General features: G+C 33.1%; 1 protein-coding gene across 3 annotated transcripts in view; it reads left to right on the forward strand.

Moving 5' to 3' along the window:
* Positions 1-15,024, forward strand: part of Ccdc50 (coiled-coil domain containing 50) — a 66,641-nt gene that overhangs the window by 29,284 nt on the left and 22,333 nt on the right. For all 3 annotated transcript variants that reach the window (XM_078043873.1, XM_005341780.5, XM_078043874.1), the window contains exons 2-5: positions 505-567; positions 1,379-1,505; positions 2,357-2,447; positions 10,248-10,365. In XM_078043873.1, the coding sequence (XP_077899999.1) occupies positions 505-567; positions 1,379-1,505; positions 2,357-2,447; positions 10,248-10,365 (399 nt within the window). The remainder of the gene's footprint in view (positions 1-504; positions 568-1,378; positions 1,506-2,356; positions 2,448-10,247; positions 10,366-15,024) is intronic.

The following is a 15,024-nucleotide window of genomic DNA, read 5'->3' on the forward strand; positions in this document are numbered from 1 at the left end:
TGTAGGACTAAGAATATTTTATTTTTCCTTACAGACATTGGAATAGACATAACTTTTCTAGTAGAGAATCGCTTGAACTGCAGATGACTAAAGCAAAGGCTTTCTTGTGACTCTTTTGACCATGCAAGAACTCAGATTTTTCTCAGTTCAATTTATAAAGCATTATTGAATCTTCTCTTATTTTAGCAATACTTATCCTCCCCTATGGAGGTAAATTAGAATGTCTAGACCTAGAGCTCTGATGGCTGTGATTAATATTATCACTTCAGACAAGGGACCAGGACTAAGTATTTTGTGACACCTTGTTCTTGGCACTGAGCAGACACTATATGGATTTTTGTGAATGAAGACTTTCTACTTTATTAACACTATTTTATGCTTTGTAAGTTAAAAAAATTGGTCATCTCAAAATCCTAGAATTGTTTTAAGTAAACAAAGTTGTTTTTTTGTTAAAGTACTATTAATGAGCCTTCCTGTCTGCTCTTCCTCCCTCATGCTCTGCAGTGTGCCGGGATTTTGCTGTCCTGGAGGACCACACCCTGGCTCACAGCTTGCAGGAACAAGAGAGTGAGTAATAGCCCTCATTCCTATGCCTTCAGATTACCCTTTTATGTAGTAGCTTGAGGCTAGTTAAGGTGTGGTAGGGATAAAACATAGTCACTGGGCTACCCTCTATGTTCATTCTGAAGGATTTGTCTAGGCAAATGTCACCTGGATAAAGATTAAATTTTTGAGTGTTTTGAAGTGAGTCTGCTTTCAGAGATTAGAAGATTACTGAGCATATAGGAAGAACTTGAAATTCCCTCCCTTGTAAAAGGGAGCAGTGGTAGTAACCACATCTGAGCTATGTCAGAGGTTGGCATAAGAATCAATTCTCGCCCCTTAGCCTGAACATCTTTTCTAGGCAATAATGGCATCTAGATTAGGTCATAGTGTAGATTTTTCTGAATATTTATGTAGTGTTCTGATGGGAAAATAAATCAAAGTTATGTATGTATTTGTGGGTTCATGATTTGTGAATTATTAATTCTTATACCTATATAAAAAGAATTTTAAAATGCAGCTAAAAATAGAGTATCAACATGTAGTAATAGAAAGAGCATTGGCCCTGCCTGAGAGTATTTGTGTAGAAATCCTGGCACTGCCACTTTGCCATGTGACCAAAGGGAAGTTAAGTCTTTTTGATCTTCTTTTCATTCAGGGAAAAGCTGGGAATAACAATTTCTCTGCTGCATATTGCACAATGTTATTGAGAACAAAAGGAATTAGTAGATGTGAAGCTATTTCTAATGATAAAGCTCTTTTTAAATTTAGTAGAATATTTATTGCTAACAAGTGAAAGCATTATAATTTCTTTCTCCAATTGTTCTGTCTCAAGTTGAGCATCATTTGGCATCGAACATTCAGCGGAACCGTTTGGTCCAGCATGATCTCCAGATTGCTAAACAGCTCCAAGAGGAAGATCTGAAAGCCCAGGCTCAGCTCCAAAAGCGCTACAAAGATCTGTGAGGATTTGGGGAGTGGGAAAAAATGGTCAGGACTGTCTGTGCAGCAACTTGGGTGGCAGAGAAAACCACTCCTGCCCCTCTGATTCCTTCTACTGTTAGATTACAAGTCCTGTGGTGACTTTCCAATAGCTTTTTTGACAACTTTTTTTGTTATTGGAACATTTGACTAGGAACATGTGGATCATGGTGAACTCTGACACTTAAGCTATTAAGACATTGGGCCAGTTGGTTGACCTTGCTGAGGTATATACACTAAATTTTTTTCTTTTCTTTCTTTTTTTTTTTTTTGTAAGCATAATTTTTTTAGTCTTTGCTATTGAAACTGGCGAAAAAAAATCCAGATAATTAAATAGTTAAAAAACATTATTTCAAAGCCATACCATCAACTTTCTATAACCACAGTATAATTGACATTTTAGTGAGCTTGCTGTCAGACTTTTTCTGTACATCTGTGTTTGATTATTTGTAGATACTATTGTCCTAGTCTATATAACATTTGCAGAATCTTGAGGAAAAAAAGCCTATCTTCCTGTAGAGTGGCCCCCGTAGGATATGTAGTATGGTGGTGTAGAAGAAGCATGGAGCTTTCCATTGTTGGGTCTGTGGATCAGATTCCCTATGTGCCACACACTTTTTTGTGTGTTCTTAAGGAAATGATGTTATTTCTTTGGACCTCAGTCTTTTCATCTTTAAAATGTGACAGTGTCAACCTCTTTGTGTCATTATCATGAGGATTAAATGAGATAAAAATATGAAGTGGCTCATAGTATTCAATAAATTATGTTTTTATTTTGTAGGAAAATGTAGTCCTTATTTTTTGTATTAATATTATTTCACCTTTTTTTTAGTGAACAACAAGACTGTGAAATTGCTCAGGAAATTCAGGAGAAGCTGGCTATTGAGGCAGAGAGACGGCGCATTCAGGAGAAGAAGGATGAGGTATAACTTTGTTAATACTCTTCCATCCCATGCAGGAAGGAGTGCTCAGATCAGGAGCAAATATTTTTATATTCTTATTTTTAATACTGGGGATTGAATCCAAGGGTGCCCTACTACTGAACAGCTATGCTCTAACCTTTTTTATTTATTTATTTTATATAGTTTTTAGACATGTTAATGGATAATTTGTCATAAGATGTAAATTAATATCCTGGAAGTACTGAAACAAAGTACCACAACGTTAATGGCTTAACACAACAGAAATTTATTTCTTCATAGTTCGGTTAGAAATCTAAAATCAAGATGTTGGCAGGGTTATGTTTCCTTTTGAGAAGGGATCATTCCTTGTCTCTTCCCAGCTCCTGTTGACTCCTGTTTTTGGCTTTAGCTGCATCATTTCATCAGCCTCTGCCTTCATTATCATGTGGCATGCTGCCTTCTCTTTCTCTTTTATTTTTGGTACCAGTGATTGAACTCAGGGGCACTTGACCACTGAGCTACATTCCCTATTTTGTATTTCATTTAGAGACAGGGTCTCACTGAGTTGCTTGCAACCTCGCTGTTGCTAAGGTTGCCTTTGAACTTGTGATCCTCTTGTCTCAGCCTTCCAAGCTTCTGGGATTACAGGTATGTGCCACTGCACCTAGCTTGTCTTCTCTTCTTATGAGGATACTAATCATTGAATTGAAGACCAACCTAGTATAACCTCAGCTTAACTAATTTATGTCCACAAACACCTTGTTTCTAATTATGGCTGCATTCGGAAGTTCTGGGTAGAGAGAAAGTATTGGGAATACTATTCAGCTCACTAAAGGTTTCTCTGCCTGGGTTATTCATGCAGATCTAGAAAAAGCAGATTTTGGAGCCTGAAATAGAGTCAGGGATTATTAGTTTTTGTGAGAGGCCAGGAACTATCAATTATTTTCACTCTTTTTCTTTTCTTGATATTTTTACTTTCCTTTGATTTGTTGACTTAAATAACTAATCTGTTTGATTCTATATGTGTTTTTAGTTGCATTTTTAAAAAAAATCTTCAAATGACTGAAATGAGCAATAGTGTTTGGTTTGTGAAAAGACTTGAATTTTTAGTTAACTCTTACTTGCTCTGGTGTTATATACTTGAACCACTACATACAAACAATGCACTTCAATTAAATCAATTTTGTGTCTCCCTTTTTTTACATCTATTATGCTGTTCTTGGCTACTGTCTTGATTTATCATTTTTAATAGAAGGTATGATTTGTTATGTAGCCAGAAATAACTTTGAGGGTTTAGGGGGTGCTATTAATAAATAACATAACCTGGGACTATGGGCAAACTGGCACATTTTACCCTATTAAATAAATATGATCATGGTCTTCAGTAAACTAGCCTATATATACTGCTATTTTCACTGAGCCACTCTTGTTCCTCTACCCCCTCTTATTCAAGATCAGATTACTATGAGACACTTGGTTTGAATATATTTAGTTGTTTAGAAACAAACCATGATTATGTGATAATAAAAACTAAAGTAAGAGAGCTTATTTTGGGTCCTTGTTATCAACACAGGAGGCTCTTTTTTACTACAGGATGTGTTCTTCTGTATAGTAAAAACTGCTTTGAGAATGAAACTGGGGAGTAAAAGGAGTGATTATATTTTGTAGACAGTAAAGCTTCTATTTAAAAAATAACAGAGGAACTAATTGACTTCTAATAAATGCTACTGGTGTCTGTGAGTTTTTCCCTTTCCTTTCAGAGAAAAACAAGACAAAAAGAGAAACTAAAACAGTTTATTTTAGGCATGTAGAATTTAAATAGTAAGCAAATTAAGTGGTCTCATGAAATCTTATGTAAAATAAGCAAATGTAGTGATTTTACTCTATTTTTCAGATTAAGAAATTAAGTCTTAAAGAAGTTTCTAATCCCAGGTTATGATAAGATGCCAGAGAACTGTTTCTATGATTAAGATTTCCTGACTGATTGCTTCTGACTTGGGTTTACTGTGTTACAACAGAAAGTCTATGGACTTTGGAATTAGGCTGACTTGGATGTGAATTTTAATTCTTAACTTTAGCTGGGTGACTTTCAGCATGTAACTTAACTGTGGAGAACCTCAGGTTCTAAAATGAGTAAGACTTTTTAGTTGCATCTTAAAGGGCTATTATGAGGTTTCAGTGAGATTATGTATATCATGCCTCTGGTACATATGAAGTTAATAATTGTTCTTTCCTCTTTGCTTTCCTGTGAGGTAATTCTTCATAATTCTGCTCCTTATGACTATCTGGATTTCTCATACAGAGATATATGTGCAAAATTGGAGGAAAATTAAACAGGTTTTAGTGTGTCCCAAAATGGTGTGGTTTATGGGGTCTTCAAGCATTTACTTGCCTTTGTAGACCTCCCACTAGCTTTCCTTCCATCACTAGTTTGGCCTACTGAAATGTTCCCCCTTCCCCAGTAGAATGGAAAAGTTAAATGAGGAATGCAGTTGTGGAGATTTAGTAGCTAGAAGAGATTAGTCCCTAAGAAACTGCATTCACTTTTTGACCTTTCACCTCATGCTTTAGAAGATGGCTACTGTCAGAATGTCCTTTTGTCTTAGTTGACTACTACATTATCAATATTAAATGATCAAAATGTACATTAATGAAGTTTGTCATTGAAGGATATATAATAGTGGTGTTTATTTTAGTCCATTGGAAATAGGATGCCTCAAAGGCAGAGGAAATTAACAGTAGTGCTAATTCTTCTGGCCAGTTTTTGGGAAAGTATTGCCTGCTACTTATGAGCAGTCCTAAATATTATATATATATATATATATATATATATATATATATATATATATTGCTTCCTGGAAGAGTCTGTTTAATTAATAACTTAATCAGCAGTAGGGCTATGGAAAATTCCTCTTTGGATTTTCGCCTAAATCTATTAGAGATTTTTGAGGTTAATTCTCTTAGCTAGTTTATAACTCTCCAAAATAAATAGATGTAAAAACCCAAGCCCCTGTCTATATAGGGCAGAGATTTATTTCTGAACAGCATTGATCATGAGATATAATGGAGTTTTATGGCTTTGTGTGGGTAAATTAGCATTTCCAACTTTGTTATGATATAATTTAATTGCATTAACTCAACACAGATTTAAAGAAAGTAGCATTTCCATTCAAGGAGACAGATGTAGAAAAGTTGGGACTTTTTTTTTTTCTGTCTTTTTACTTTATGAACACTTTCCTTTCCTTTTTTCCCCTCTCTGTCTTTCTCTCTTTCTTTCTTCTTTCTTTTTTTTAAATCTTTTTTATGTTATGCCTTAAATATGGTAGTTAAATTTCTCTTTAGGTGCCCTGTTGAAGGGACTTGCAGCCTTTGGGTGTGCACTACTATGAGTTTGTGATTAATAAAATAGATTACTGCCACTGAGATCTCTCTTCAGTCACACCATAAGCATTTGCCAGTTTTTAGTAAAGCCAAGGAATGCATTTTTGGTTGATTTGACTTAGCTATTCTTAAATAAAGCTCTTATATGTGTGTGAGATTTGGACTTCACTCCAAATATATCTGAATAAGCAACTATTTTAGGAAAAGTTTTTTTTTTTTTATTTTTGGCTTAAGTAAACATTAGCATGGCCAAACATGTCATGAAACATTGTGGCACTGGTTCAAGAGTTTGAAACCATTTATAATGTGAACTATTCAGGGATAAACTTAGTAACCAATGTATATATATAAAAAATGAATCTAGTGGTAGTCCTGGTACTTATTCAAACCACTCTTAAGTGACTAGAAATTTCAAAAGAATCTAAAAGAATATTTATATAAGTTAGTAATATTTAGAAACAAGCTGAAATAGCAGCATATTTTAGTTATTAAAAAAAGTTCTGTATTTTGAAACCATAAAGATGAATTTATATTTACATGAACAGAAAGGGAGATGAGAGGGTAGCTTCTAGTTGAGAAAGTTCATTTTTTCTTCTTATCCTAGTTATGTTGATGTTTTTACACCCATAGAATTGATATTATTCTGTTTTCCTAGATAACTCCTTGAGTTATCTGCTTTATTATATATTATTATATCTGCTTTGAGATTTATACTGAGTTGGATGATAATATGTTAATTGCCAGCTAATAGGTTTTTTTCCTTTCAGTCAATTGATAATCACATTTTTGGATCTCCTTTTGATTGTTTTAAAATACATCTCCTCTTTTTGAAACTCACTACAATTGTGGATAGAGAAGAAAACTTTAAGGTAGAAATAACCCTGATATAAATCATATAAACCATGATAATACTCTAAGAAACTCAACACCATGATTTGATAATCTGTTATCTACTTGGGAAAGATGTACCCAGCACCCCTGGGCTTTACCTTGCATGTCTTATTTTATACTAATAGATTTGCTTTTGACCCTTCATAAATACATGAAAACTATTAAATATTAACTCTATATTCTGATTCCCTACTGGTCCACAGCATCATGTTTGTTTCCTTGAAGAATATCAGTAAATCTATGTTTTCATTAAAATGACTCTCTAGTATCATTCTAGAGATTCTTAATTGTGCCCTTTCTTATGATGCTTAGGTAACAGAAAAGGGAGAAGTGAGATGAAGTTCCCATTCCAGTTTTGGAGAGTTTTCTGTAGAACAGGGATATTTCCACATATTGGCCCCAAATAAGTTTACCTAATAAGTTAAAAAAAATTAAAAATGACTTTGAAAGGGTTTAAACATTTCTGTAGATGTGTTTCCCCAAGTTATGTTGTGTAGAACAGAAATTCCACAAGGTTCATATTAATAAATATATATCATTTAATATATAATAAGGGGCTGTCTCATAAAATGAGTTTGGAAAATTCTAGGTTAAACAAATATAATAGTTTCTTTAATCAAAGATTGAAGCATATTAATAGGCATTTTGAAGAGATGTGGTATATGCTCTCATTTGAATGCTTTTTTTATTAGACTTTTGAATTCTGTGTTCTTCAGAATAGTTTAGGGAATGATATTCTAGACTACACTATCCTTTAACAAGAAGGAAGCTAAGGATTACGGAGATTGTATCAAAGGTGACTAAGCTGGTTAGCTACATTGATGCATGGTGACTAATAATTGTCATCTTTAGCTTGTTTCAAAGGAAATTACTTCATTATGAAATCTCCCAGCAGAATTCATTGCACAGTAATGTTGGAAAGCAGGGAAGTGGGGTACTTATGCTAAGCCTCACGTATAATGTAGTGGCAGTTTTCCATTGAATCTTTTCCCTTCTTCAAGCCTAGCAAACCATTTCTTCACACCCAGGAGAAACTTACTCAAAAAAGCTATAGACAAAAAAAGCTTAGGTAATAAGTGCATATTATAATTGTTTTTCTACTTGATCAAAACCATGCCCTTAACTAGCTAATAATACATTGTAAAGAAGGGACATGATTCTTGTCCTAGTTCCTCACACTGGGAGAGTGTTCATTATTGTATATTCATTAGTACTAAATTCAATAGCAGGAAAGCAATTATAAGGTCCCTGAAGTGTAGTTTATTAATTTCTGCTGGCAGTTAGGCCTGATAATTTTTCTTTGTATTTTTTTTCCTCAGTTATAACAGGAAATTTTGGTTTTGTATAAAACACATCACTTAGAGAAAATTGTTGGATGCTTAGTAAAAATGACAACTCAGGGAGGTGTTTGCATTTTTTTTCCCTTGGTCAACTGTGTAAGAATGTGAGAACATCTAATTTAACAGATTATAGTTTGGAGAAACAAACTGTTTCTCCCACCCCTCTTTCCCTTCCTAACTGATTGATATATTACTTTCTTAGACATCAAAGTAACGAAACTGACTTAGGCATTGGTGCCTGGTAAACATGCACAGATATGTTAAAATGATGCATTAAGTAGTCAAATGCATGTGAATTGAATAATTCAAAGTCTTCATTACACACATAAATAGTAGAAGTTTCAAAGAAATTTATATTAGTAGTTATTGTTTCTCACCTAATATCTTGTTAAAGCATCTCTGCTTGAATTAGAAGGGAAAGAAAACCATCTTAATTTTCAGACTTACGGCATACTTTTTCTGTTAAAGTGTTAGAAATTCGAGTTTTAGGCATGAGAAGTATACTTGTGTTAAGTAGGATTGTGTCCTTTATCTCTCATTCTGAGTTGGAATATTTTATGAATGCCCACTCAAATGTCTGACACTGTGTAGTATAGACTTTTAAAAATAGATTATTTAACCCCCAAAAATACATATACACATATATACATATACATACATATATATTTTTTCACTTAAGAGCAATGTGTTAATATATTTTAAGTTTGCATTTAGTCATTTACTTAACATAAAGTCAATTTGTAAGGCTAGTTTGATAAATAGTAAAGAAAAAAAGCTGAAGGTATAGTGAACATCTTTATTTATTTATTTATTTATAAAAATAAATGGGTCCTTCACATATACCCCCCTTTTTAAAAAAAAATTCTGTTAGTTATAGATGTTCCCAATATCTTTATTTAGGTTTATGTGGTGCTGAGGATCAAATCAAGGGCCTTGCATGTGCTAGGCGAGTACTTTACTACTGAGCCACCACCCCAGCCCCAAATCAGTTTTATTTTACCTAGCTTTAGCATCCAGCATTTTAGCAGAGATGTAAAAAAAGTCTAGTTCACTCATATGAATTTTTTTTTAATCGCTTTATAGTCTTAGTGTATTCATCTGGATAGATTCAGAAGATTTCAAAAGAATAGTAATTTTTGCTTCAAATTTTCATCACTGACATCTAAGCAGTACTTGTATTCCTTATTTATTATAAATATAGAGAATTATCTCTGATGGTTATTACCATTTGCATGCTTGAATATTGCTGCCATATTTGTTGTGAACCTTTATGTGTCTAATGAGGAAAGTGTATGTGAGCATAAAAATTTATATGCTATTTTATAGGACTTTCATAGAAATAGCCATCAGATTTAGAACATTGTCATTCTCCACCCCACAACCTTTAGTGACCCTTTATCTCCTATATTTTGGGCTTCAGACTTCCTATAATTCTCTGTGAGGAGTGCTTGTGATTCAGCCTTTGACTGTCTTTCTCACCTTTTTCTTCAATATCTCATGGCCTGTGTTCTGATTAGCCTGCTGATCATCTTCTAGATTGATGTCCATTTTAACATTCACAACTTTGCTGATGTTCTCGCTCTTCTCTCCTTTCTATGTTGAAATTCAGATCTTCATTCAAAGCCTAACACAATGCAGAGTTTTCTACTAATTTCTAAATAATATTCCATCTTTTGTATTCCCATAGATATTTAACTTTTTTTGAGGCATTTATAGTTTATAATTTTACTAAAGTTATTTGCGTGTTCTTTTGTTTTCATGTAGGGGTGGTAATGTTTTGAGAAGCAGGGTTGGAATGATACTCATCACTCTCTTTCTCACAGTGCCTTTATAATTTATAAAGTTTTATAGATTACTTTGACCTTCCCCACAGACTTAATGAATTGTCAGCTTAGATGAAAGGCCCACAAATGTGTATTTTAAAAATTCTGTTGTACAACCAGCTTTAGGCAGTACTGTTTGAATATCTTGAAATTAGGTTAGACTAACTTTCAATTAGAAAATAAAATCCTGTTTTACTCATCTATATTATATGCCACTGCCATTGAGCAATCGTCTATGGTATTTGGATAGCATGAGTCTAATGCCAGGAAGTGTGGGAGCCATGGACAAAGACCATAAAAGCTTGGTAGTAGGATATTGAACTTCATTATATAGAGATAGTTCATTCCCTGGTAGTGTTTATTTTCATTCCCTCTTGTCTTTGCAGGATATAGCTCGCCTTTTGCAAGAAAAGGAGTTGCAAGAAGAGAAAAAGCGAAAGAAACACATTCCAGAGTTTTCTGGAGCCAGTGCTTATGGAGATAGTTACTTTTATGAAGATGGAGGTAACCATCCCTGTATTATGACCTACTCTATTCTTAGACATAACTGCAAGACACTCTTTGGATTCTATCCATAAAGTGACCTTAGGGACCTGGGGATATTTCTCTTATCCCAAATATTGAATACATTTAGATTTGTGGTGGGATTCTATTTATAAGGTAATGAATTCATCTGTTCCATAGTTGGATAATAAGAGCCATTTTTATGACTTTTAAAACTTGGATATGGCTTTGTAAGATTTGGCATGTATTCTCCCGTACTGCAGTCTCTTGGAGTGATGTATTATCTTCTAAGTACATAAAATAGAGTGCAGAAAATGATGGATGAGTCTTTGCATTTAAATTTTCTCAAAGAAGTCTGGACATTGCTGTTTTAATTTGCAAAATGGTGTGAATAAAGAAGGCACACCATGCATCAGTTTCTGGGTAACAAAACTTTTTTTTCTCCATGCTTTCTCACCTTTTAAACCTAGGCCAGTGATTTATCCTGCTGATGACAGACAATACTAAATTTTGAGATGCATTGTTTATTTTTATTTATATATATATATATATTTTGCTTTCTTTGCTCTTTGATTACCATATATGTATAAGGGAATAGAGTTCTACTACAGTCTTGTTTCTCTGGTGTTTGCTTTGCAGTGTGGTGGTGGTGATGGTGTGGTGGTGGTAGCTGTGGTTGTGGTGACTCTTTATCTTAAATATGTGTTGGGAAATGAGTATTTGCAAGTAAGTTCAGCCCTTTTCAAAGATTTGTCTAAGGAATGACATCTCACGTGGTTTCAAGAGTCACTATTGAACATAAGCTGGAAGACCATACCTTGGGTCATGAGTAAAATAAAACCTAAAGACAACTTCTAGATAGTAAAAATTTTAAGGTCAGTGATCCAAAAGGACCTTGCAAAACCAGTTATCAACTTTGATGTGTTTGTCTTTGATGAGTAGAATGGAAGCAACACATATGTAGATGATATGATTATTATAGTTTGAGTATAATCTTGAACAGTCATTTTAGGGGGGGGCGGTGGTGCAGATAACAAGGATTAAACTCAGGGGCACTTAACCACTGGGCCATATCTCCAGCCCTATTTTGTATTTTATTTAGAAACAGGATGTATTGAGTTGTTTAGTGTCTTGCCATTGCTGAGGCTAGTTTTGAACTCTTGATCCTCCTGTCTCAGCCTCCTGGGCCGCTGGCATTACAAGTTTGCACACTGGGTAAGCAGTCACATGTTTTGTACTCAGTTTACCATGATCAGTAGGATCAGCTCTGTGGCCTATTTTTATAAGCAGGTTGATTCTGTTTGTTGCTTGATTGTTTTTTCATAAGTGAAATGCTCAGATCTTTTTTTGATAACCATCTTTTTTATGCTAGTTTTTTTTTCTGATGAAATGATATATTACATCATTTAAAAAGAAAGAAAAGTTATTACTACATTTGCTATACTGGAGACCAGAAGGTAAAGTTATTCTTCAGCTGTAATTCAAATCTCAGAAATATTATCTTGTATTTTTTTTTTGTTTTTAATTTTTAATTCTGCTCTGGAGGCATGCTCACTATAAATAAAACTATTTTAAAATTTAAATCCAAACACATAAGGATGGCAAATAATTAAGAATACTAAAATATTTTTGTTTGTTTCGTTTTTGAGAAGGGTTCTTATGTTGCCCAGGATGGCTTGGAACTCAGGATCCACTTCCCAGGTAGCTGGAATTACAGGCATGTGCCAATATGCCCGGCTGATCTAAAGTAGTAATTTTAACATCTATGCTAACTTGAGTTGAAACTCAGACCTATTTGTTTTGACTAGACTACTCTCATTCTGATTCATCTCTAGGTAGGAGACTGTGTTAAGAATTGAATGGTTTCTCAGACACGTAAAATACACCTTATAAAAACAATCTATATTTTAATTATTTTTGTAAATTTGTAGAGATTGGCATATATGCTTGTTTTTTTAAAAATTTGTTCTAATTAGTTATACATGATAGCAGAATATATTTTGACTCATCGTATACATATGGAGCATAATATATGCTTGTTTTGAGGGAGTTGAGTGTGTATTGAAGAATAGGAAGTGGTGACCTGAGCAAGTATGTGTAGATACTAGAATTTCTCTTGCCTCAGCTGTGGTGGTGTTGAGAGATTACATGTTGGTAAACATGTGATCCTCATTTATATGCCTTTAGTTAGGCCAAGTTGAATTCCACAGAGACCATATTATAATTTGGCTTATATTTACAAAGCAGTTTTTTGTTGTTTGCAGTGATCCTTTCCCAACACATCTGGGATAATCCTTAATTGTACTTCTTTTGATTTTAGTTTGAGTTTTGCCTTACTTGCATAATCACAGTATAACATTACAGAAATGGTTGTCCTTTCAGCTTTTGTTTTACATAAAATTTAACAATTTAATCTTTAAAAATGATTATATATAGATTTTCTAAAAATTTGAAATTATCCAGAATGTTTTCAAATTATGTCACTTGTGAAATGGTTTATTTTATTCACTTGTAGTCCATGTTTTTCTTTCAAAGCCACATACCCTGTATTACACTCATATGTGTGATTATTTTTAAAGTCATAAGACTATGATTCAAGTCTTGTCCCTTCTTTAGAGCTACTGTAATTTTAAAAAAGATCTCTACTGCAATATCTTTAAGCCTTGTTTTCTGATCTGTAAAATAGGATTTTAAAAACATGTCCTTCACATGCATGTTGAAAAAAATCAAGTAATGTAATTTTGGTGAAGAACTTGTGAACTCTAAAGTACTATTTCTATATATTCATGAATATTGTTATGTGTATATAATATAGCATTTACCTAAAATATTTTATTTTGAATGATAAACATGGAAGTGTGGGTGTGGGTGTGTATGCAATAAGGAGGTTATTTATATTTGCCAAATAACTTAGTCTCAAAAAGTGTCTAATTCTCAGTCCTCAGCTGGAAGGAGTTTTGAAGGACTGAAACAGATATTCTACCTCTGTCTCTTTTCCCGTCAAATTTATAGATGTCATAATTAATAGGTAAACTAGAGAAATTTTTTTCCAGTCATTTCTGAAAATATAGTGACGACTCTGTAATAATTATTTCAACACATGTTCTTAGAATAAATCTACTATTGTTTTACTGTTCAACAGGAATTTTAAAAAAACACAGCCTCACAAATTCATATCAAAACGAAACCTTTTCTGTTTCCTTTGATCTTAAAAGTAGATTCATTCATGTTACCTGTGGGCATATTGGTATCAACACTATAAACCATTGTTCCTTGAATGTGGATGTCATTTAATAGCTGGTCATATCACATTATTGCACAAGCCAAAAGATTCTTGCTCAGTTATAAAATAGACTTACAATAATATTTTGATTAAAGGAGTACATTTTTTTATTTATCATAGAGTAGTTATTTCATTTCACTTTTTATTTTTATGTCAAATATAAATTTAACCGTAAATTGTAGAGTTAAATACTTGTACAGGTTGTTTTGATTATAGGTTTTAATACAGATTTATCTTTAAGATTTCCTTTTCTTCTGGAAAATGTAAGATGAGACTGAGATTTTTGGATGGAAGCTGTGACACCCCTTTACACTCTTCCTTTATCAGATTAACAGTATCTAAGCAACCAAACAGTAAAAACACACTAAAAACTAAGAAAACACAGTTCTTTATTTTCTCTACATCCCATCAAATGGTGATAGCTTTGTTATATGCAGTTCAGCAAATGATTAATTCCAAAAGGGAATGTATCTTAGCTCAATTAGCAGTTTTCTTTGGAATTAGGATTTCTTTATTTTATTCCCCAAATGTATTTAAAATTTTAAAAACATTAAAATCAGTACATTCCTGCAAAGTGCATATTAATTTGCTTCTTTTTTTTTCAGTGTGCTTGAATAAGACAAAAGCACCCATGCATGTACTCTTTTGAAGTTTGTATTAAATTTTGAGATTTATATATTTATTTATAAATTGTATCAAAAATTTTTGGAAATATATTTAGGAAGTGACCCATTTTTATGTATTCCATTTTGGCATCCCCTTTTAAGATTTTTTTCTCTGCCAAGATTCACTAAAATTGAGAACAGAATTATTAAAAGATAAAACATGGTTATTTATTCACCTGAAATTCTCCTCTTAACCTTTCCACACTGAACTGTGATAAAGGGCTGTTTTTTGAAGTATCTGGGAATGTTTGCTTTGGCCACAAAAGGGAAGTGGGTATAGGAATACCAAGATCTTTCTCAAAACTAAGCAGAAACTAGCACATTCTGATATAATTCTATTTCTATTTCTCCTAAGAATAGTTGAAAGCCTATGACTGAAATCACAAATCTTAATTTTTTTTTCTGTTTTATAAGACTTTTGAGTCCCTACTTTTCCCCCCAATACTAGTACCAAAACAGTTTTATACAGGAGGCTTTAATGTTCAACAGCTATATTTTTTGTTATTGGCAAATATGAAAGTACTCCATAAATTCTGCCTAATCAAGATCAAATTCTTCTTTTAGATTTCACTTAATTTTAGTTTTTCACCTTTCTGACTATATACCCAGAATCCTTTTTGTATACATGGAACATTTTAGTAAATACTCATTCTCTCTGCTCAGTTTTTTAAGCAGTTTTCTCCATTTTGAAAATATTAAACTTGGGCCCTG

This window comes from Ictidomys tridecemlineatus, chromosome 3 (assembly GCF_052094955.1).
Source record: "Ictidomys tridecemlineatus isolate mIctTri1 chromosome 3, mIctTri1.hap1, whole genome shotgun sequence".
Lineage (NCBI taxonomy): Eukaryota > Metazoa > Chordata > Mammalia > Rodentia > Sciuridae > Ictidomys > Ictidomys tridecemlineatus.